This window comes from Colossoma macropomum, unplaced genomic scaffold, assembly GCF_904425465.1.
Source record: "Colossoma macropomum unplaced genomic scaffold, Colossoma_macropomum, whole genome shotgun sequence".
Classification (NCBI taxonomy): Eukaryota; Metazoa; Chordata; class Actinopteri; order Characiformes; family Serrasalmidae; genus Colossoma; species Colossoma macropomum.
In genome coordinates, this window is record NW_023494784.1 from 24,179,434 (window position 1) to 24,203,203 (window position 23,770).

General features: G+C 41.2%; 1 protein-coding gene across 1 annotated transcript; it reads right to left on the reverse strand.

Moving 5' to 3' along the window:
- Window positions 1–360: 360 nt before the first annotated feature.
- LOC118801839 (prostaglandin F2 receptor negative regulator-like) lies at window positions 361–21,870 on the reverse strand. Its single transcript, XM_036562253.1, has 9 exons — window positions 21,458–21,870; window positions 17,791–18,162; window positions 15,934–16,350; window positions 14,836–15,219; window positions 9,737–10,159; window positions 8,683–9,087; window positions 7,573–7,680; window positions 3,450–3,761; window positions 361–2,379 (listed from the first exon to the last, which is right to left on the reverse strand). Exons 1-9 carry the CDS (start codon window positions 21,507–21,509, stop codon window positions 2,219–2,221), a joined length of 2,634 nt encoding a protein of 877 aa, XP_036418146.1. The 5' UTR covers window positions 21,510–21,870; the 3' UTR covers window positions 361–2,218.
- Window positions 21,871–23,770: the final 1,900 nt, after the last annotated feature.

The following is a 23,770-nucleotide window of genomic DNA, read 5'->3' on the forward strand; positions in this document are numbered from 1 at the left end:
AACTTAAGAGGGAATGCCAAGTAGACTGTGAGGAGGGAAAAGAAAATTGAAAAGATGAAGCTACAGAAAAAGTGACAGTAAGGTGGCGAGGCCTTACTGGAGGGACAGTCTAGGCTGTCACCAAGGACAGAAATATGTCATACCGCAGCGTTATGCATATAAAACAAATCAGCATTAATAATTTAATGAGAGAATGCAGGGGTGATTCTCAAGGGGCACTGCAGAGATTCAGGACACAGAGAGAGCTCGAGCCAACACGTGCTTATAAAACTTTTATTATGGTATCAATTTTTGGAGGGGTGGTTGTCTCTTTTTTGGGGCTTTTTTGTTTTATGAAAGCTGAAGAGATTGTAAATCATTATTACACTGATCTTTATTGGCAAACCATAACAAAAAAGGAAGCACATAAAAATTTGACTCTGTTTCAATCTATTCATATTTACAAGATGCTCCCCAAAATACAGTATGAAAAACATCAATAAAAGACAAATTGTACACTGAGGTTTTTAAAAAGTCCCACCATACATCTGTGAAGGGTTTCTGTGGGTCTTGTACGACAGTGGTTCTCAGCCCTGCTTAGAGACCCCAGTTCAGCAAATTTTACTACTTGTCTTCTCTATCATACCCACTTTGACTCAGGAAGGGGATGGCAATTAGCCAGTTAGTTAGAGCCAGTTTACTCCAGGGATCAGGGTTGGGAACCACTGAGACAGATCACCTCTATTTCTAGGTCAGATTTGCATTTGGAGCAGTTACTTTAACCCCTTAAACTCCATGGACCTGGCTTCTTATCTTCACTCTCAAATCTGCATACATGTTAGTTTCCAGTTGTTACTGAATAATTCATATTAGTACTCACTAATGACAAGATTAGTTCTGACTAACAAGCCTTAAGTCTTAGACTAATAACATATTAAGCTTAGAGTTTAAGGGGTTAAAATATTATGCTAAAATACACATTGCAGATGGTTCCTCGGTTTTGTGGAGAGGCATGCAGGCCAACAGCAGTCTTTACAGTAGACTAGGCTGGACTGATAGTGAAAAAGAAACAGTATAAAACTTGAGGCATAAACAATGAAACACCTATTATCTGTGTGTCTGTGCAGTTTGAGGGCAATGACTGTGCATCTGTGTTTTATGGAAAAAATAAATGCATTAATGCACTTTGAATGCGTAACTCCATAGTGTATGTGTTTGCTTTCAGTGAAGGACAAAGCATTAGTGGGTGAACATTAAGTGGAGGATATCATCTATCAGGACCTTTTAAAGGCCATTGTGCACGCTGCTGGAGTGAGCATGGTACAGTTTTCCAAAGCTTTAGTAACTGATATCGTCAGTCTCCGGAACAATGCTGCCTCTGGCCAGACAAACCCCTTAAAGAAGGCCCCCTTGTGCCAACAGACAGCAAGTGAAAGCTGAGGGAGCTGTGCACTCTGGGCGTCAGCTCTGAACCCTGGTGGGGTCAGGGAACAGTGCAGCCAGCCTCAGAGTGTCCATCAGTCATGGTCAGCTGGACTGCTGATGAGCAGAGGACTCTTTAAAACTGGAAGGAAAGGGTCAGCCCCCTGGAGCTCCACTCTGTCAAGAACATGCCCCTGAATGACAGGGAGGCTGGGTAGATGCAGAAGAACCATCGATAACATGACAGGCACAAGATCTGGGGTGAGAGTATGCGGTGAGATCAGAATGAAAGTTTACCAGGAGTTCTGCCAAAGTGCTTGATGTGTCCTTGGCTCTTTGATTAGAGTCCTTCATACAGGAATAAAAGTGTGCTCCACATACCATAACATTGCTGGCTGAGGCACAATGCAGTCACAACCTTGTATGGAATGCTAAAACATTATTCCTGAATGAAGCTCCTCAGAACACTGGTCAGCATTTCAACATATGAAACAGGCTCTCCGTTGCCAAAACCAGTAACTAAAGCCAGTGGGGCCGTTGCCAGCGAATTATTCCTGAGATACTGCAAGCGCACCAGCTGTCGACGCGAGCTTTCATTCTCTCACCAGAATGCCCACATCCTCTTAAGTGCACGCAGTCAAGATTCACTACATTGTCTTTTTCTACCTTGAAGTGGTGCATTCACGCATATCTAAACAGCTGGGGCTCAATACAATTGGTAGGTCATCAGTAGTGATGCTGACTTGAAGGGGGCTTAAGGTAAAATGTGGTCACATTAGCAGGAGAGACTGGGCTGGTTCTGGATCATTCAGGTGATTCAGTCAATCTCCAGGTCCATGAGCTTGCTGCGGGGCGTGTGCATGGGGTTTCTGGAGAGGCAGCAGTTGGCAACAAGAAGTCCAAGAAGAATCGACAGGGCACCAATGGCCAGAGCAGCAACCACACCATACAACACCGGCATCTTCAGAGAATCCCACACTGAGGAAACACACAAAAGTACAGGTCATGCACACTACTTTCAAGAAACATGGATCCAGATCAACAGATAACCACTTACACTGCAGGTTCATTATTTAGTCAGAATTAAATTTAAGACTGGATTTATAAACGCTTTCTGTACCTAGATGCATTTCAGAATTAAACATGGTATTAAGGATGGTATGAGTTAGGTCATGATGTTTAGTGGGAGGTAAATCATATTATTGGTTAACCCCACTACTTGTTTTAGAGGAAACAAAAGTCATTACATTTTAAATGATTACAATTTTTGTTTTAAGTAATTTGACGAATAGTGCTAAATATGACTAGGGACAAAGTCTAGTCATTCTTGTATCCATTTGTAAATGTCTACTGTAGAGGTGCTTTTAGTCTTTGCGGTCGGTAGGTTTTAACCCAGCCATGTTTGGTATCCAAATGTTGCGTCTTTAGCTTAAAACTGGACATAGTCTAGAGTCTAGAGTCTAACATTGATAAGCAAAGGAAGTCATTAGTCACCCGAATCATTTGTTGTCTAAAATGCCTGTCTGCTGCTTTTAATTACACTGTGAACTTCTGTTCATTTTACAGTTCACAGTAATCATAAACGAAGTCTCTGTGACTGTACTTAGACCTGGATGTGTTTGAGTGGTTGAGAGAAGTTTTGGGGATTTCCAGATTTCCAGAAAAAACTAGGTGACTGCTAGCAAACATGAGAAGTCAGTAAATTTAGCTTTGTAGCTCTAGCACTAAACTAAATAGACAAAAATTGGAAATAAACCATGTCTTGGTCATCTGGGGTTAGAGTTAGGGTTATTGGAAAATTGTGTAAATTTTATTTTTCACTGAAACCTTCCTGTTTTAACACTACTAAAACAAAAGGAAAATAAGAAATTGAGTTATAAATAGTATAAAAACATGACTGTTCTCTCATTGGCTGAGGGAACAGGGCAACTTTTTGGTGCCTCAACTCCTTAAGGGCCAAATTTCCACCACTTGCCACACTTTGTAGCGCTGTGGTCTACTGCATAGATAAGGTCACTCAGTAATATGTAGAAACGGGAAGTCCTCACATGCTAGTTTGATGGAGAGAATGACTGGGGTAGAAGTGAGCTCAGGTCCATCCCTCCAGGTACCAGCATCAGGTAAGATGTACCAGGGCTTGGCTGTGCAGTAATACTCTCCTACATCCCTGTCCTGAGTGCGATGCACACTGAGCACAAACGTGTTCCTGTCTGTGCGTTCCAGACTACACTCTGTGCTCTCATTTCCCCCATTCTTCTTCACCACCCCCCAGCGGTCCATGCTGATGAGGGGCACAGCACCACCATTTTCCACTGCTCGCGCTGGGCTCTGGAACCAACGAACGTCAAAGGCCACATCATCTGAGAGGGAGAAGGTGAGGGAGAAATAATTAAAACAGAACACAGAAAGGAAACTTACTTTTAAAGGATTACAGATGTCAGTACGCATCTTAACCACAATGTCACTGAACCACTGCACAAAAACGAAGCAAACAAACACAGAACATTTCTACCCGACTGTGAAGAGAGATAAACGCCCTTAGTACCCTGAGAGAGAAACACTTGACAGTTTCAGGCAGGACAGAAGCAGGCCCCTGCATGCACTTCCACTGCTATGTGAGGAATCTCCACAAAGGCCAAGATAAAATGGTAAACCGCCTGCAAATATGAGCTCTGTGCTGCTGCCGTGTCTCTGTGCTCATTTTACCACAGCACTCTGCCCTAAACGGAAGCCTGACCGAGTCCATTTACACTGATGTAGATGTCTGCTGACGGTCAAAGGTTTGGGGACACCTAGCTCTTTGAAATGTGTCTAATACTAATAAGTATGTTTTCTTTGCTGGTTTGCAATTACCTAACACGTTAAAGACTATCTGGGTTTTGAAGTAAACGGAACCACACGTGGAAATATCTTTGACATGGTTCTTTACTGTCCAAACCCTCCTGAAAACAGCCAAGAAAAAGCAGACCAATGACACCACCTGTCCTGTATCAAACCAAGAGAGTAATCTTGGAATCAGTTGTAGGCACAGTGTTACGTATGTGGCGTGTAAAGTAACAGTACAGTGCAGAGATAGCCTCGCTCCCTTTAAACTAAAAAAGCACAAAGGAATTCTGGGAGATGTGGGAATTAACACATTGGAACACAAGAGTTCAGTATCAGTACAATTACACTGCAAAATATTTTTGTTTAGTGAACCGAACACTAAACCGCATGATGTTATGACTATGACTGTTCCCCTTTAAACCACCTACGGGCAAAAAAAGACTTTCAGAATATTTTTAAAGAATAGTTTGGAAAAGAAAACTGTCAAAGCATAATTTAGGCTCTGCTCTGCTCTTCATACCAAGTAAATAGTTACTTTATGTTTAAACATATAAAAATATACAAGGTGTCTCCAGACTTTTTGCCAATGGAAGTACATGCTTAGCCACAAATCTACTGCACATCCAAAAACTCTAATACTGCCCAGTTAAGATCAATGATTTTAAATAACGATGATGCTTGTGATGAAGAGGAGGACAGACTTGCCACTTTTATTTAAAAGGACCAGTGGGACTGGACTGAGGCCTAGGGCAGCCTCATTTGTGCTAATATACCCTCGTGTCAGTAGACAAGGAATGACAGGGTCTAACTCCCACTCGGTTCTGGAGCTTCATGACACGCATATCAACTCACACATGTCAAATGGATCATTCCCTATCTGAAACAGCTAATTGCATGTCAGATCTCTTTGAATGTTGTCAGCTAAAATCAGCGACTTCCTTCCTTCCATTGAAAATATAGCTGGGCCTCCATTCTCCTCGCCTGAGTGGATGAGGAACCAAAGAAAAAGAGAAGCAATTAACAGTCATACAGTTTACATTACACCAAACGACTCATAGCGTGGAATTAAACACACCCCAAATTACTCCCTGTTAAATCTGCACAGCAGAATGGACCGTGCTGACTACAATTTTCCGAGATACCTAGCGGACAATTAAACAAAACATTTCACTTTATCGTACTGTTTGCTTTTTATGGAGTGGTGAGCACCGTTGTTTCTTTTACAGTATACAGCCCTACTAATGGACTGTGAGTATGTGCAGAGAGCACAGAAGAAGCGGAGCACTCTCAGCAGGGAACAGCAGGCGCTTTCTATGAACCTGAGATAATTTCAGAGCCTAAGGGAGCACAATGGCCCTTATTCTCAAACTCTGTGAATAACAACTAGGCCAAAATTAGCCCTGAAACAAGAGTGGCAATTTTGCATAAAGCTTTTGCAAAACAAAAGAGCCATAAAATCTGACACTTCAGAACACTGGCATTAACTTCAGCCTGTGATACTACTGAGAAGTCAATTTAGAGTACAGAGAAGCACCATCTGTAAACAGACTATGGTAAGCGTTTTTATACACAAATTATAATAGTTATCCTTCCACTATCTCTAAGACTACAGAAGAGTCAAAATGTTCTAGTGGGAATCAGTTAAATTCACTTAACTGAGGCACATGGATTACTGTGTTATACTAGCCTGTCTTGTAGCGACAATTTACGGTTTTGAGAGAGCCTTTTACTGAGTGGGCGATACGACAAAAATTACATCATGATACATCAAGACATTCTCAAGATACATGAGATCCATCACGATATTTAGTTTTTCTCAGATATATTAACTTGAAACAGACATAATAGTGTCTGCAGTGCCACATATAAAACAATATTTTTATTCAGCGTTTCACAACGTGTACTGCACTAAATGCAATTAAACAGGACTAATTATGCTCACTTTGTAATAAAATACAGTTAGTGAGTGTTCTTTAAGTACTAATGATTTCCGTGATATGCTCAGAAAAGCATGTAGTGACAATTTATCACAATAACAATAAAATATCATCATGTTGCCCGCCCCTTCTTTCAATCATTAGGGAAGTTTTCACAGAACAAAACATCAACTAAGCAAGCACACACTCTACTACACACACTCACACACTTCTAGCTGATAATGAAGCAGGGTAATGCTGACTTAAGCCTTTGACTGCTATGAGGGTTTACATGCCTGGGGCCACAGATAAAGACTGGAGGAACATTTTCTTGCAATGCACAGCTAACACTAGCCTAGAACAATGAAGGACAGCAATTTTCAGAATGACATGATGGCACAAGTTGGGTGAACAAAGAGCAGTAAGAAACCACCACAAGTTAAAACATATTAAAACATGCCTATAAGAATCAAGTTGTCCTTCAGCTCTTCCCAGAACAAACTGCTTCATTTTCCTGGAATCTATGATAATGTCATTCTGGTACACTGCATTATGTGAAACATTCTTATTCTTATATATTTTAACATGGTACTTCTATTAGGCCAGATAATTTGGGGAAAATATCTAATTGCATGATACAGAATATTGTGACTGATTTCAATTGCAGTGTTTTCTATAAACTATGGTCCAGGCCAGTTATTCAGCATACCCATGTTTTCTGGCTTGAGGCTTAAATGCTGAACTGTCAGTTTTGGTTGTGTTGTACACAGCATATGGGTGTTTGGTTGATTCTGGTTGGTCTAACTCATCTACATGCAGTTCATGAGCTCTGTGTTATTGGGTTAAATTTACCCACTTAAAACTTAAGTCTATACTGTTGATAAATGTAGCCTATAATTAAAATTGCAACTCTTGTGACTTGAAAATAGCATTTTTTTTTTAATTGTGATTTCAATGTAAATATCCTTCCTGCGTCAGCCCTAACTACTGGTTCATTTTGTCTCTTCCAACTTAAAAAAAAAAACTAAGAAACCTGAAGCATTGTGATGATATTTTTGCCATATGACCAACCTCCAGAACAAGGCCAAAAAAGGTATTTAAAATAATGCTATAATACATTTCTACCCGGAATGCATAGGATATCACCATAATCATCAGGTCTAATATAAGGAAGTGTGATAGACCAACTTCTTTACATTATATTGCACCAAATCTTTTGTTAGCTCAATCTCTCACAAAAAAGTGCTCAAAATACAGGCTACCATTGAAAAAAGGGGTATTTAGTGGAATTGATTCTTGTCTCTTACCACAATTACACTCAGTACCTAGACTGGACACAGAAGTGAGACTCCACAGCATGTTCTTGTATATGTGAGGTACTGCATGTCAAATGTTCATGAGAAAACCAGTCAAGGAACACAGTACTTGCCTGTGTTGGGAGTGGCTCCCAGTATGGACAAGATGCACTCCATTTTGGCTGTGTCCCCATGGAGAACCCTGTGTCTGTCTGAGTGAATGGACACGTTGAATACTGGACCTGTGAGGGGGAGGGACACACAAAAAAGGGGTTTTAAGGTCAAAACAGGCTTTCTTTCTGACTCCCCCTAAGGCAGTAAAACAGACAGACCACTACTGCTAAAAACTGTGGTATGTCTCCTGCATGTCCAAAGCCTGCTGAATGTCCTGCTTAGTCTAAGAAGTCTTTTGAGTTAATCTGTTCCTGAGTGGTTCGAGTGTGATCATCCAGGCTGCTTCACTTATAGGCCAACATATAAATTAGCAGGTTAGCATTCTGATGCTGGACTGAAGGCCTGGATGAGTGTGAGGTCTGTGCCAAGGTCAAGATGAACTGAACTCAGAACAAAAACCTCAGTCCTTACTCATCAGCAATTCCAGAGAGAGAGAGATAGAGAAAAAAAGAGAAAAAGGGAAGGACGGGAAGAGAAAAATTAGAGAGAAAGAGCAAGAGAGATGGGAAAAAAAGAGAAAAAAAAGAGTAAAGGAGACAGACGAGAGACAGAAAGAGGAGGAGTAAAAAAGACGACGTGAGAAAGAAAATGGAGACAGAGAAAGACAATAACAGGGCAACACACGGGAGGGAAAGAGGAGAAAAAAAATGGAGACTGAGAGCAAAAGAAAGACAAAAGAAACACAAAAGGGAGAACAGAGACAGAGAAAAGGAAAAAGGAAAGCCAGATAGAGGAGTGAAATTAAGAGAAAGAAAAAGAAGAAAAGAGAAAGAAAGAAAAGAGTAGAAAAAGAGACAGAGATAAAAAGAGGAGAGGGAAGGAAATTAAAGAGAAACCGAGAAAGAGGGAGTGAGACAGAGAAAGCCAGAAAGAGGGAGTGAGACAGAGAAAGCCAGAGAGAGGGACACTGACTGAACAGCAGGAATCTGCCCTGAGGCTGTTCTTATAGAGGGCCAGAGTGAGAGGAACAGCACTGACCTACCATCTAACTGCAGCTAGCAGTGCTCATAAGTATCAGTCAGGGATCATCTCCACTGGCCTGAATGTGAATCTATTTTGTCCATGGATACCTGAGTCTGCAAAGGCGATCTCTATTTTATTGGACTCTGCGCTGACGGCTCTGCTCCAGTCGCTGCTCTGATCACGCGTCCAGGCAGTCACTTCACAGCAGTAGAACCCTCGGTCCAAGACCTGCGCCCCATACAGCCTGAAACGGTACTCCTGCTGGCCCATCTTCTCCAGGGCCACGCTGTCGGTGCGGCTCGCCGCCATACCTTCCTCCAGCTGCAGCACAGAGTCTGGATTCAGGGACAGAATTTTCCGAGGGTTCCGTCCCTGCGCATCTTCAAAACGGATGAGCACAGAGTAGCCAGGGTTCTGCAGGTTCTGACCCGTCACCCGACAACTCATCTCGAACGTGGAACCACCTGTAGAGGCCTCTCTCACCCGATGAGCCACCACACTGAGCACTGGAGCTGCAACAAGAGCAAGAACCAGTCAAAAGGTCACATCCAAAGCATTCCATGAGTATTTTCCTGCTGTCCTCAGCCACACTTAAAATAGCTCATGTCAACTGTAACCATAAACATAAGCAATCAAGAAAACAAATTAACCACTTTAAACTACCACTAGATTGTTCAGCAACAACATTTGAAAGTTTCAGCACATTGGAACTTGAAGCTCAGTGGAATGAACAGTGCATACTGTCCAGTCTCTGACAGAGAGAGCATTGTAAGCTCAATCGGTCTTGAGAGAGATCTCATCATAGGCACAATTAAAACCATTTATTCTCTGTCTTGATTAGGTTATGGAAAAAGGGAGTCACTGAGGACATTCATGCCTCATCTACTTTCATTTAGCTGTGGTAGTCTTGGTGATCTGACTGATATTGCTCCAGGGAGGAATGGGGCTATTCTAACAATATGAAGGAATGACTTAAGAACAGTGACTAAAGTATTACAAAGTACAGGCAAAGAATAAGCATTTGTGGCTTCACTTGGCTTCTTGTATGCACTTATATGGCTATAACAACAATATGATTCAGATTTCTTTCTTAAATCTTAAAGGAAGTAATTAGTTTTGCAATCAAGAGTCCACTGCCCGATAAAGGAGACTGGTGCTTACTCTTGGGTTTCCATTGTACAGTGACTGGATCTGACTTAATCTCTTTGGCCTTGTCCCATCCTGCCTGGCGGCTGGGAGTCCAGGCAGTCACACTGCAGGAGTAAAAGCCCATGTCCTCATCCCGAGTGCGGAGCATCCGCAGTCTGAAGGTGTTCTGCTCACTGCGGGTCACTGCAATATCCCCTCTGTCCAGCCGCTGCCGATACTTCTCTCCTGGTACCAGCACCCCATGCTCATTTATAGAGGCAATAGTGCTGATGCTGGAAGCTACATCTCCTGGTATGTTCATAGTGTAGGTCCAGGACACACTCAGGCGGCCATCTCGCAGATTGAGGAGGTCGGTCACCTGACAGAGCAACTCTGTGGGGTCAGAGGTGAACTGGGGGGTCAGAGATGCCGTGAGGGTCACCTTAAACTCTGGATCTGTGTGAAGAAGAGTGAAAAAGGCATTTATTATGTGAAGCAGCAAAAGGGAATCAGATCAACTGCAGAGTCTGAGTACAGTTCAGCATTGCCTAAAGATCACATCTTCGCTGTCATTCCAACAATTTACAATTCCATTGTAAATTGTGTACCACTTACTGACACATTACATCTGAAGAGAATTAGATGTATCGTAACAAAGACGTTAAAGAAACTAAAGGAAAAAATATCAGCTTTTCACAAAACATTCATTATCAGTATTAGCTAGTTAGCTCCTATTTGGGGTTCCAGGGGTGGGATTTGGGTTTCGCTCTGGTTAATTTTTCCAGTGTTAGAGTTTTATTTATTTTTACCCACTGCCCTTGCCTTTTCTTGCCCTTAAGTAGTACTGAGCCTCAATTTTGTCCAGCTTGAGCGGGCCACCTTTTTTTTTGCGTTTGTTTTGAACAAACAGGAACGACAGCTGATGCCAGCCACTTTGCCTCTGATTAAACATTAGTCTTACACTGGACAGCCTGAGCAAAGGATTTACATTCTTTCCAGTTTCAGCTGTCACTGTTCAGTCTCTGACACACTCACACACACAGTGAGCCCTGTATACGTGAAGCCGTGCCAGATGGCATTATGGACTCTGCTTGTCTGAGTCACATAATATACCCGACTGTTGTATTGTTGGAACAGACACACCTGTTTGTGTAACTGAAGAAACAGATTCCCTTTTTCTAGTAGAATAAAATCCTAAATTCCGTCTTTAGTGGAAGTGTATAACAGGTAAGGTGAACCTCTAGGACGAGTGTATTTAACCTTTCACCTTTACACTATAACCATTTTATTAGACCATAAAGACAAACTGGCAGTAAAAAAGATCTGGATCTCATTAAAGTGCAACCAGGACCGTGCACACTGCACTATTAGGCCTGTCACGATCATGAAATTTTAGTTGATGATTACCTGCCATGTAAATAATTGCAATTACAAATGCAACTGTCTGTTATTCATTGTGTGCAGCTCTTAAATTAGAAGCCTAAAGAGGTTAAATGTGTTGATAAGCTACACTGTCGGGGGGGGGTTGGTGGGCAACAGCAAGGGTGTCAAGCAATTTCAAGCCATTACAATAAACACAAATGTCTGTGAAAAAGATGATAATTTACATTCTATTTCTGTGAAAAAAAATGGCTGTTCACCATTACATTTTAAAGTACTGTGAATCTTCTTGTTGGTTCCTGATGATAGACGCAGCTCGAGATCAAATAAACAAAGTCGTCAACTGCTTTTGTTTGACATAGGACTCAGGTTTCAGTACATGTGTTTTCTGCTTTCTTTAATTGACATTAATTTGCCTAAACCCAACTGACGAAAACATTCCCAGCTCATATTTGGTTTGGTCTGATGTAAACTAATGACAGAGTTAACACGTTTGTAAAACAACTGCAGTCAGCTTTACAAAACTGAGATCAGGTAATTATGTAATAATTGTGACAGGCCTATGTAATAATATCTGAAGTAGAGCTACATGTCCTATAATAAAGCTGCATACACAGAGCAGTAAGGATGTACAAAATACTGATGAACATTCAGTGTTGAGAGGGAACTAATACAGTGGAGCTCTGGGCTATTACAGAGTACTTCCTTCTACTGAGGCTAAGAGGAACTAACAACTGGAAACTGTAGTTGAACTTTTTTTTCATCCCCACAATAACAAAACATGTGAGGGTAAGAGACGTAAACAGATGGGCAACATAAAGAGAGGCTCATAGTTACAGTAATAAAGGCACTTTAGGACTGGGATCACACCCCCTCCCCCGACCTGAGCCAAAGAAGGAAATACAGCAGAAAATGAGCTCACCCCCACTGACACTGGGTGTAAACCTAGGATAAACAAATGGCAACTTGCAGTAACGACTAATAAAACAGGGGCATGGGCATTGCATTGTTTCCAGGTACTTTCCACACTTGTGGTAGTAATATTTGTGGAGGACTGGAAGCTGGAGGAACACCATTGTCCTGTTCGACCACAGTTAAACCCTAACTGCTCCACAAACGTTACACAAATGGCTGATGTTGTGCTCAACCCTCAGATTCCTCGTGTTTGGATATGCAAACACACAAATACCAATGGTGCAGTACAAATGGCCAACAAAGTGATTCTATCTGCAACTTAAACTAATTCACATCTCAGACATTATCACCACTGTATCAGTACATCAGAACAGTCACTGTGACACCAATTAGTCTTATTAAAATAAAGCTTAATGTACGTAAAATAAGTCTACAAACCTTAAGTTACTTCCTCACAGACTAACGGTTAAAAGCTGAGCCTGCTGTCCAATTTAGTAGAAACCTGAAACAATGCTCGTGACATTACTGGTTTTGGCTGTCTGCCAGAGATCACATTAAATGTTAACAGCAAGGCCAACAGACACAGACTTGTAAGCTACAGACATGTGAACGGTTAGGGAAAGGATTTCGTTGTCTAAAGGGCCCATATCATGGAAAAATTAAACTTTTCTCATTTCTCTGCAGTGACAGAGGATGATTTATTACATAAACATTATTAAAAGTTTCAAAATGTATCATTTACTTTCTTGTTCATAGATAGAAACTAAGCTCCATTTTGAATTCCTTTTTTTGTGATGCCACAACCAAAACCAACACATTTGCATATATCCACCTATTCAAGCTACAGCTGTTTAGCCCTGTGTATTCACACTGAAGTAATAAGGAGTATTTTAGTCAGGACTGCTTTTAGAATGAGGCACAAACATAACAAAAATGAGAAAATTCTTTAAGAGCTAAAGAAATGTTGGAAAATGGTCTTTTAAAAATAATTTTTCAGTCCATAAAACCACACAAACATATTTGACACTTCAAAGAAAAAATATACAAGAATAATGTAAGATATGGACCCTTTTAACTGTAACTATAGTGTCTGTAACAATTGAAAGTTGCTTTTTTAAAAACATACTACATACACTTTTGTAAGATCCTGATTATTTACTAGGGTCTGAATGATATCAGCTGGTTCATAACACTGGCAGATATTGACCACTTGCGGGTTTTGTGACACTGGCAAAAATATTGCCAATAATTAGAGACCTGTTTTGGTCTTGCTACAATATTTCTATTATTTAAGACCCAGCTGCTCTTTTTGCATTTAAAACATGACAGTTGAAACCTGAAATTCATTAGTAAATCACTGTTTGGAGTATAAGCATATAATCTAAAATATAAAGTTATATCCAACAATATTAAAGATTATTGAAAATGTAGCCTAACATAATCAAGACCATTAGCAGCCACAGACTTTTCATATCGTTTGTGCCCCCAAAAAACATCGCTGTAATAAATCAAGGACTATACAATGAAGCCCTTGGTGAAATGCTGTTTCCGAATATAGTGTAGGTGCCCCTGCCAAAGCCTACAGCTCATGTTGTGGTGTCCAGCTTACACTCTGAAAGTGGCGCAGGTGCAATTGTGTAGGCATTGTGTGGGCTGTTTGGAGCGAAATCTGCACGTGCAGGTTCTTGCAGGTCTTCCTGTTTCCTAAGGCAATTTCCAGCATGATAAGGTCAGATGATATATGTACAAATAGCCTCGTAGCACCTAATGCTAGTTCAAGCAACATGTAGACCAACCCATGTTTGAATTTTTTTTTTTCCTGCATTATCTCCATTTGAAATTAAACCTATATGGTAAAGGACTGGAAATTCAGTATTGTACACAAATGTGAATGTGAGATATGGAGGACCATCACATACATCAAGGAATGAAATGATGGATGGATCTGATCAAAGCTTTCTTCAACTAAGCATCCCCAACTATTTACATGATGCTTTTTCCAAGCATGCATGAAAATCCTTATCGGCCCTTAACTCACAGACCAAGATGAAAGGAAGACAAGCATGTTATATCTTACTTCAGATCAAACTCTGGTCTACAGAGAGTGCCTAGGACTCAAAATAATGTGAAAGGGAGTTTGACTCCTACTGCATGGTGACTGCAACCAACCATTTGAAATTAAATGATAAAGATGACCAAAATGGATGCTGCATTCTCAACAGCCAATATATACCTTGGAGGAGATACAACAAAGTTTTTGTAATTCTCAACAGGGCGAAGTGAGAGCTAATTCTATGAGGCTCAATATAATCCAGCTCATGAGTCAGGCTTGTCTTGACACCTCCCACTGCCAGCACACTGCGCTTTTAATGTTTAATCTAGAGAAAGTAGAACTGCCTTTGATACAGCAGAGGGGGGGGAGGAGAATACCCCACCCAACTGTGCTGCAGTAGAAAAGCTGAAGCAGGTAGGAGAAGACGGAAAGGAAGAATGAGAGCAAGACAGTGGGAATGAAAAAGAGAGGAGTCAAGAGATACACTCTTAAAAATAAATGGTTTTCGGCTTGGCTGTGTAAATAAATTCTGATGCTATTTTCGTGGTACTACTGTTTCTTTTGTCTGTTTCAACTTCCATTATGTTTTTGACATCTGATATCATATCGTTTACAGTGAAAATGTTTAAGTATTGTGCTGTATTTTTTTCCATATCGCCAACCAGTATTTCCATGGAATTGCTCCAAAGACCCCTTTTTTAGTGCCTTTGTTTTTAAGTGTTTAACCTGAAATAAAGCTTGAAGAAAACTTAGTAAGACATAAGGAATCAAAATGCTCCCTTACCTAGCTGTGTTACAAGAACCTGGACAGGGTCAGAGGTTTTCTCTGCAGCCTGGTACCATCTCCCACTGCCCTGTGGCAACCAGGCCTTGACCTGGCAGAAGTACAGACCGGAGTCCGAGCGCTGCACTTTAGGCAGGATGAGCCGGAAAGCGTCTGGCTTAACCCTGCTCGTGCCCACCAGCTCTGAGCCGCTGAGCACTTGCCCATCACGTCCCACATGGATCAGCACTCGCTGGCCAGCCGATGAGTTGACTGCGCTGACCAGCCACGTCAGCTCCAGGTCCAGAGAAAGGAGGCCACGAGCAGCTAGTATGCAGGTCAGATTCAGAGTGTCCTCCACACTGAGGGTAACATTCTTCTCCACAGAAACCACCAGAGACTGGGCTAAAACATGGCAAAGAAGGGATGCTATTACAAACAGCTCAGTGGAGATGAAAAGACTGCATGAATGGAAGCAAAAACCTGAGCTTCTGTTTTTAAACAGGCAGAGAACACTATGTTTGACTTCAACCTGAAAAGTATTAACTTTGCTGAGTGTGAGCAGCATGGATGTGTCTGTATGACCAGGGCGCTTTTAATAAAACGCCACGAAAAGGTCACAGCGCAAACTTAGCATTGTTCATGGTGCTTCAGAATTACAGAGAGGATTTAAAAAGAGTCCCTGCCTACTGCTCTTTGTCTGATGTCGACATGCAACTGTCGACAAAAACGTTTCAGCATAGATCCCAGCTTCAATCTCAAGATTTTGTGCTACAGTACACTAAGAATGTCAGTATAACTATCACTGTAAGCTGAGGATAGAGACTAGCTGCTTATAGAAAAAGGAAGAAAACTAAAGAAATATTTCACATTAGCATTACTAACTGAAAGCCAGTGGTAGCTGACATTATTTAATTTCCATAATGACAACTGGCCTCCGCAAACAATGGTTTTGCCAGTAAAAGTATTTTAGTGCACAGTAACTAATGGAACTCCTCCTAATGTTTACACAGTTCTACTGATTGTAGAGTGACTCAGCAACAGTTAAACCTCATCTGTTCAGTGTGACCCATTCCCTTGGTATGTCTCAAGTACAAACTGGAAAAAAGTGTTACTCACCTAAGGGTGTGACTGTAACCTTCCCCATTTCTTCACTCCTTTCTAGGATCTTGTGCCAACCTTTCCCTCCGCCAGGCTGCCGCGTCCACTCCCTGGCTGTACAGATATATGCACCCTGATCTGACGGCTTTGCCCCCTTCACAACCAATCCGTAAAAGCCACCCTCACGTAGGTCCAGAAGAAGTCCACCATCTGCATAACGCTGTGCAAAACTTTGGCCAACTTTCACCCCACTGTCTGGCCCAAATGTCAAGATGTTTTCTAGGGAGTTGGTGTCCTTTCTAATGGACCAGGTGATCGACAGGAAGGTATGCGCTGTGTAGGCCCGGCTGGCGTTGCACTGTAGCTCCAATGGTTCGCCCTCAGACACAGCTGGCTGAGGAATGGATGGAATCACCCTCAGAGTATCTCCAATCACTGTACATAATAAATGACAATTACCTTATTGCTTCATCGTTTCAAATGCTGTAATTGGTTAAATCTATATTAAAAGAAATTACAGAACACAAACTAATAACTACTTCACTTATATAAAAGTACTGTGCAAAATTTAGAGACCAACTTCATTTATTTAATTTCCAGTTAAAATGTTATTCATTTTTTAGTGTCAAGAAAAAGGTCAGAAAAAATTACACAGAGGATAAATGAAACAAATTTTTCAGTATTTAGTATGTACTTTTCCTTTGTCACAGCTTCTATTCCTTTCAAGGAAATAGCTTTCAGTTTTTCAAAGAAATCTGCAGGGGTACTTTGCCCACATGTCCAACGTTCTGTCTTACATGTTGGTTGCATTTTCTGCTTCTCACAATCCCAGTTACAAACGTAGGCTGCTCACTTAACAAACCCTTACTCCACATCTCAGATGCCCATTTTCGTTGTTTACTGGATTTTTTCTTCTTTTGTCAATTTGTTTTTTTTCAGTTATAACTTCTTAACAGCTACACATCCTTTCAGACTCATAGCACCGAAATACATGCCCCCAGTGGATGGCTGAACTGATAGAGAGTGGAACTTGATTTTCACCCCTCTCTCAAAGATGACAGTAAATAAATAAAGGGTGGTTTTGGACTTTTTGTATGGTACTGTATACACTAGAGCATAACTTTTAGAGAAAACAAAACAAAAAAATCTTTCCCTTCATATAACACTTCCTGCCATATTCATCAGATGAGGAACTAACAGGACATTGTGATACAGTTAGTCACCTATCATAATCCTTTTCCTCTACTTCAGAAACATGAAACTGTTGAGACAGTTAAACCACCCAGAATTACCTCTCATTTCTCAAGTTCCTGTGGTAGTCAAAAATTTCCCTCATGGGATATCACTACTTGGATATCAGCTTCTTGCAAATCAAACATGAAGTGCTCATACCCAAATGAGCTAGATCTCTTTTCCACATAAAGCTGACCAAGCATTTACCTCACACTTGCGTGTCTGTAAGTGGAATATAGTTATTTTTAATTCTCTCCAGTGAAGTTCAAGCACATTTCCCAAAGAAGAGTGATTCTGGTGGAGTCTTGGCTGACATTTGCAAGTTATGACCACTACATGCTGCTTTCTGTTGCACTGATAGGCCAATAGCATCCACATAATCAACCCATAATTAGCCAGCCACTCAAATTGATGAAGGAGAATAAGAAACAGATGACATTAGTAACTGCACACAGCAGAAGATCTGACTATCTATTCCTTCATTTATTTCATAAAATACTGCTAGCACCAAATGGATCTATTTATGGGAAACTCTTCACTGCAACGGGATCCTTGGCCGCATTTTCATTCTCTTTGGGAACTGAATAAAAATAGCCAGATTAAAGATAAAGATGATAAACACATTGCTGTATAACGACCCACCTCTGAGTTCCACATCTGCATTGTAGTTCCCGCTCATGACTGAGTCTGTGCTTGGGGTACTGCAGCGATAGGTGGTGCTGTCCGAGGCCCTGACCTTGCTAATAATCAGCTCCACAGAAGCATCGGACAGTTTCTTAATACTGATGCCCCCACTGTTGATCCGGTCCTTCACAGAGGGGTCTGGGTATGATGGATCAAAGGTGGAGATGAGCTGGACCTCTGCTCCATTATCCAGAATCAAGGCCCACTCAAACTCTTGATCTCTGGGTCCCTGATAATCCGAAACATTACAGCGGATGGACACAGACTGCCCCTCTACACGTACCAATGGACCAGCAGGCACCGACACCACCCGACTCTCGCACAGTGTAGCTGAAACAGATGGACAGACATCAGTTACGTGCACATAATGTCCTCACGAGACCTACCAATTTTACTACATTATCTTGATCCATCTAATGAACAAGTTGTTTAATCCACATTCACAGAATTTGCTAAATATTCCATTTGTGGCAACTGTATCAACAGGATTTCGACTGAGGGGAAACTGAAGGAGATGGAAATAATTCATCTTAAAGAACCCTTTAAACTTAAAAAGTTCCTCCTGTACATGTAAACATGGTGCTCAGGTTACAACCAAGGAAATCTAGATGCGTCTTTGATCATCAAGAGTGAGGCTAGACAAACCCGTCACAAACTACTGAGAAAGTGTCTCATATTGTTCTTGCAAAACTGCAAAACCATGCCACACTAACAACTGTATGCAAAAGTTTGAACACCTTAGGTCAAATAACTTGTTCTGTTAATTTTTTATCAAATTAAAATAAGTGAACACACTCAGTACAGGGAAAAAAGTTTAATATGGCATTTATCTGCAAAAGTGCACAGTTCCTATTTATTTGCTGAGTTTTTGAAAAAAATATTTAAAAAAAAATTGCTACATCTTTTGCACATGCCACTTATACATACACTTTACACACACATATTTTATATATATATATATATATATATATATATATATATATATATATATATATATATATATATATATATATATATATATATATATATATATATATATATATATATATATTCCCCCCAATATGTTCAATCAGGAAATTACAAACTGTGCACTAAATTTGCAGAAAAATGTTGTATAAGTTCTCTATAGAGAATGTGCTAACTTAGCTTACTTTTCCCTTTGAAAACCAGCTAAACAGCCAATCATTTGACTGGGGGATATTTAAATTTTTGTATACGACTGTATGTGACAATTAATTTTCGGCTAAAATTTCATGATTGTGACTTTTCTACTTTGTGTAACTCTACTATAAGAAACAGATAGTCAGTTCAACCTAAAAAAATACTTCATGTGGTAAAAAGAATTTTTTTTTTTAGTTTTAGTGAAAAAGATTCTTTGAATGAAACAATGCAAAGCAACACTGAGTTTTGATATACAAAACCAATATTTTACATCAAATCAAACCTCAAAAACACTGTAAATCCACTTCTGCCCTGTTCCACTTTTTACAGTCAATCACCCCGGCTATTCAGCAACATCCTGGGAATGTGAAGGCAAGAGTACCAGCAGCACAGTTCAGTGTACGTGACTTAACGGACAAACACAACTGACCGGCACCACTGTGGACTGACAGGAGAGAGGAAGGGAGCCATTATTCCCAACCAATGAGAGAGCGCACTCTGTGACTCCAAGCTAATGCTGGCTTGGGACCCAGTAACAGGGCGCAGCTCTCTGATTAAACTGGGCCTCTCAGGAACCACAGATTTGACACCTTTATTCTGATGTTCTTTTGAAGGTCTAACTCAAACTTAAGACCGATCACAATCAGTGAGGGTTGAAACAGTCAACTGTCGTGAAAGATAAACCTATATTTTGTTTCTGTTTTTTTATTTCAAGATGTCACAACTGGGGGGAATTAGTTCACCCCTCTAACCAAAAAAAAATCCATTTATAGATACGTTTATAGTAAATACCCTTATTTGGTCACCATTCTGACCTCAGGACAGAAGGAAGAAACTCCAGTCACAGCTAGTGACAAATATTTAGCTTTTACTGGTTGGAGAGTTAAGTGTTCTAAAACAAGCACAGCCACAGTGACGAAACTACTAACACTGAACGAGCCAAGGAATGAGACACGACACTGTGGTTCCACGAGAAGAGAAGCTCTCTAGTATGATGTAAATGCATGAAAGGAAGGACAGAGGAACGGAAACAAGAGGACACACAATAGACATGCAAGGACTTGCCTCCACATGAAGAGGAGGGCATGTGGTGACAACAAGTTTCGACACAGAGAGCAGCAGAATAAGACAAACGTGGAAACACGGAAAAAGACATTAAGGGTCGGTATTGTTAACGTGGTTTAAGCCTAGTCTTGAACTAAACCGCCATGTTAAAGGTGTTTCACCATTAAAACAACTCCAGTGAAGTCTCCTGCCCTAAGACTTAAAGGGGAACTCTACCTATTTTTCAAAATTTCTACATGATTAAATGGTTAATATGTCAACAAAGTCATCCAGAGTGGTTTGGTGTGAAATTCTCTGTTCTAGAGAAACTTAGCAAGTCAGAAATGTTCACAATGGAGGCAGAAAGGAATCAGACGTCTACCTCTAAAAGCTCCCTTACAGAAAGTTATTATATGAACTGATATGAATACTCAGCCTGATGTCTGAGACATTGCTTTACAGTATCTATGTGACAAAGTTTTGGTCTAAAACATATTTTAATCAATGAATTTCAATCCAGTCAGAGTGGAGGGATACAAGAAGGGTGTTCTAAGGCAACATAGTTCCCAAAGAAAACTTTTTTTTTCAGATTTCCCACTATTTTACTATCATCAACATTATATATTAAACTCATAAGACATTTGTGGGTTCACTGGTGGTTTGGGATAGTAAATAAAATGGCCACATTTGTGTTGTGGACAGTGTGACCCCTGGTTCCCATCACCACCACTGTAAAGAAATCTGAAGTCTGTAAGTTTCTCTACAATGAACCATTTCACATAAAATCACTCCAATTAACTTTGTTTATATCTTAACCACTGAATTATGGAGACATTTTTTTAAGATCAGTGGAATTTCCCTTTAATTCAGACCTGGGGCCTCACTGCTCTGCACAGTTTCAACGGTTCCTTGTTCTAGTACAGATAATCAAACTCATGAAGGGTGTGGTGATCAGGTGATAAGCTGAATCAGATTTGCAGGTGTATGGACAATCTGAAGCTCTTCAGTGCAGTGGGTCCACAGGACCGGAGTTTTAAAAATACATGTTTTATCAGACTTGAAGTGGCAAAAGAAACAAGAGCAGGGCTTGGTGAAAGACTGGTCAGTCCACCAACGAGCGGATGCAGTGTGTCCGCCCTCCAACAGCTCTGAGAGTCAATCACAGTCTAGTTTCTTTTTCCTAGCTAGATGTGTTGAGCATAATCACTGATATACTCACTGCCTCCTTCCAGTCTTACTGCTCGGTAGTCAAGCATTTCCCATGTGGTGAAATTGGGAAAAAAGAACACCAGGACGCTCCCACACTGAGGTGAAGCAAAAAACGTGTCGACTGCAGTTTCTAAGTTACAAAAGAAGTTTCAAAGAAAGAAAAAAATCCAGGAAAAGCTAATAAGCTTCAAATATCAGCGAGGCAACTTACCGAGGCCCAAAAACAGAATGAAAAGACTGAAGACTCCGTTTTCTTTTTCCATGTTGAGAAGGCGCGTATTTTTCCTCCGGGCTCGTCTTTGTCAAACCAAACCGAGTAAAGCGCCGCGAGTCCTACTCGGAGATTTGTGGGCGCTCGAGTGAACGCGGGCTCTCTTCTCTCTCTTTTCTCTCCTCTCTCTCTTTTCTCTCCTCTCTCTCTTTTCTCTCCTCTCTCTCTTCTCGGGCTGTGAACTGCGCGCTAGTTTTCTGGGGGGAGCTGCTGTGTCCGCAGAGAAAACCCTTTTACAGCGAGAGCGTTTCAGAGGCGCAGCTGAGGAGGTGACTGTGAACATGTTTCATGACGATCACCTACAGAGGAGCGCGGGACGACCACCGCCGTGTCCGGAAGTGAGGGAGTCTCATTCCTGCCTTATTGGATAAGAAAAGACTCGAACCAAATGGATTTATATCCCACGCGTACTGGGGCAAGTCCCGCCTCCTGCGAGAGGAACTCTAGCTATGATTAGCTAAAATATTTCGCTTCCTGCGCCACGATTGGTCTGTTGTCGTCTGTCCTTCTACAAGGACTAGCAGCGTTTTTCTTTTGGTTTATCAGTCCTAACACAGAACATCTCCACATCCAGGCTCAGATTTAGACCTAAATAAACACTCAGAAACAGAGATCCTGAGTGGATAGGAGATAGGTGAATGCCGGTCCAGAGTTTGTGAAAATGACCGTACTACTCAGTCCTAGCACGGGAGGCGGGACTTGGCGCAATATAGGTGTGAAAAGAAATGTGTCCCTCTAATCGCCTCAGGTGAACTACAACTACCGCCCACCCCCACCACGCAACAGCGGCGAACTGTGACAGCACATACAGAAAAGAGGCACTAATTATCTCCCAGAATAACTCTGAACGTCTAGAGACTCTTTGCTCCTTTTAGCACAAGTCCAACTTTCATCCTCATTTCTCCGTTGAACATCATGCTTGTGACTCATTTATGTCAAGGGAAAAACTCCAAAGCGCCGGTTAGCGCGTCTTTTCATCTTTTAACGAATGAGAACAATGAAGGGGTTGCGCGCCGGAAAAGGGTTGGCAAAAAGACCACCACTGAGAAACTGGGTTACCCAGAACCCCTGGCACTGTTAGGAGAAGTGAGGGAGAGCTGTAGCCTACAACACCAGGAAGAGGAGTGTGGGGAGGCAGCTGGATCAGAGTTCAAGGGTCCATGTGGTTTGAGAGGAGCTTTGTGCACAGTTAATAGTTACTGAACTAGCTGAATATTTTGCCTCATGAGATCTCTCTCTCTCTCTCTCTCTCTCTCTCAGGCTGAGTGTAGTCATGTAGTGCTCATTGTTTTACACTGAGTCCATTATGTTGGCTACTGCCTCTCCCTGAATTACTGCAGTCGGAACAAACACGGCACACCCGCGAGACGTGCCCGCACAACAGAAAGGAGACTGCCTGAGCTGCTGACTACGTCTGCCCTGCCCACATGCACGCACTCTAACACATAGTCACTATGAGCAAATAAACTCCCGGTGTGTCCCACTTAGCACAGACAGAAAAGATCCATCTGCCATTGTACACAGATACCAAATTAGCATAAGCTGGGAGGGCGCAAAATAATGCATCTCATGAAAAGCAATCATAATTTGAATCTGAGTTAAAAGAAGAAAACAAACGCGCTGCAACATCATTTAACCAGGCAGGCTGAAAAAGAGCGCTGCTCTGTGGCTGCTCTTACCACTTAGCCTGTACAGATTCCACAGATAAATTCCTCTCTGGGGCAGTCTATCATAGGTCTTGCTGAATCACACAAAAATACATAGCCACACTGGCATAACTGGCAGACAGGGCAGTTGCACTGGGACCTGTAGTACGTACTTGGCCCCCAGATATCTGTATTGGATGCTACTTATGCATTTCACACCCATGACTCATCATAGCTACAATAATAATATACTTCAACCATTAGCTTACATTAGAATAGTAACATGGCTGATATGTAGCATTAAACAGGCAAATTACACAGTCCTGTAATTTTCATATGGAGGAGCCATTAAGTGTCTTGTTCTTGCCCTGGGCCCATAAGATCCTAGTTACATCATATTCACATGGGTGCTGTGTATGTGAGTGACTAGTAAAGGCTTCCGATTTGAATGATACCCAACTGACAGTGGTTTGAATTTGTCTTCCTGCGCTGTAGCTAGTACCACTAATCAAAATGAATACAGAACACATGAAAAAAAACCATAATATATGAAGTTACACACATACATATAAAGAAAATGTATGTAAATGTAATAGAGAGGATAATA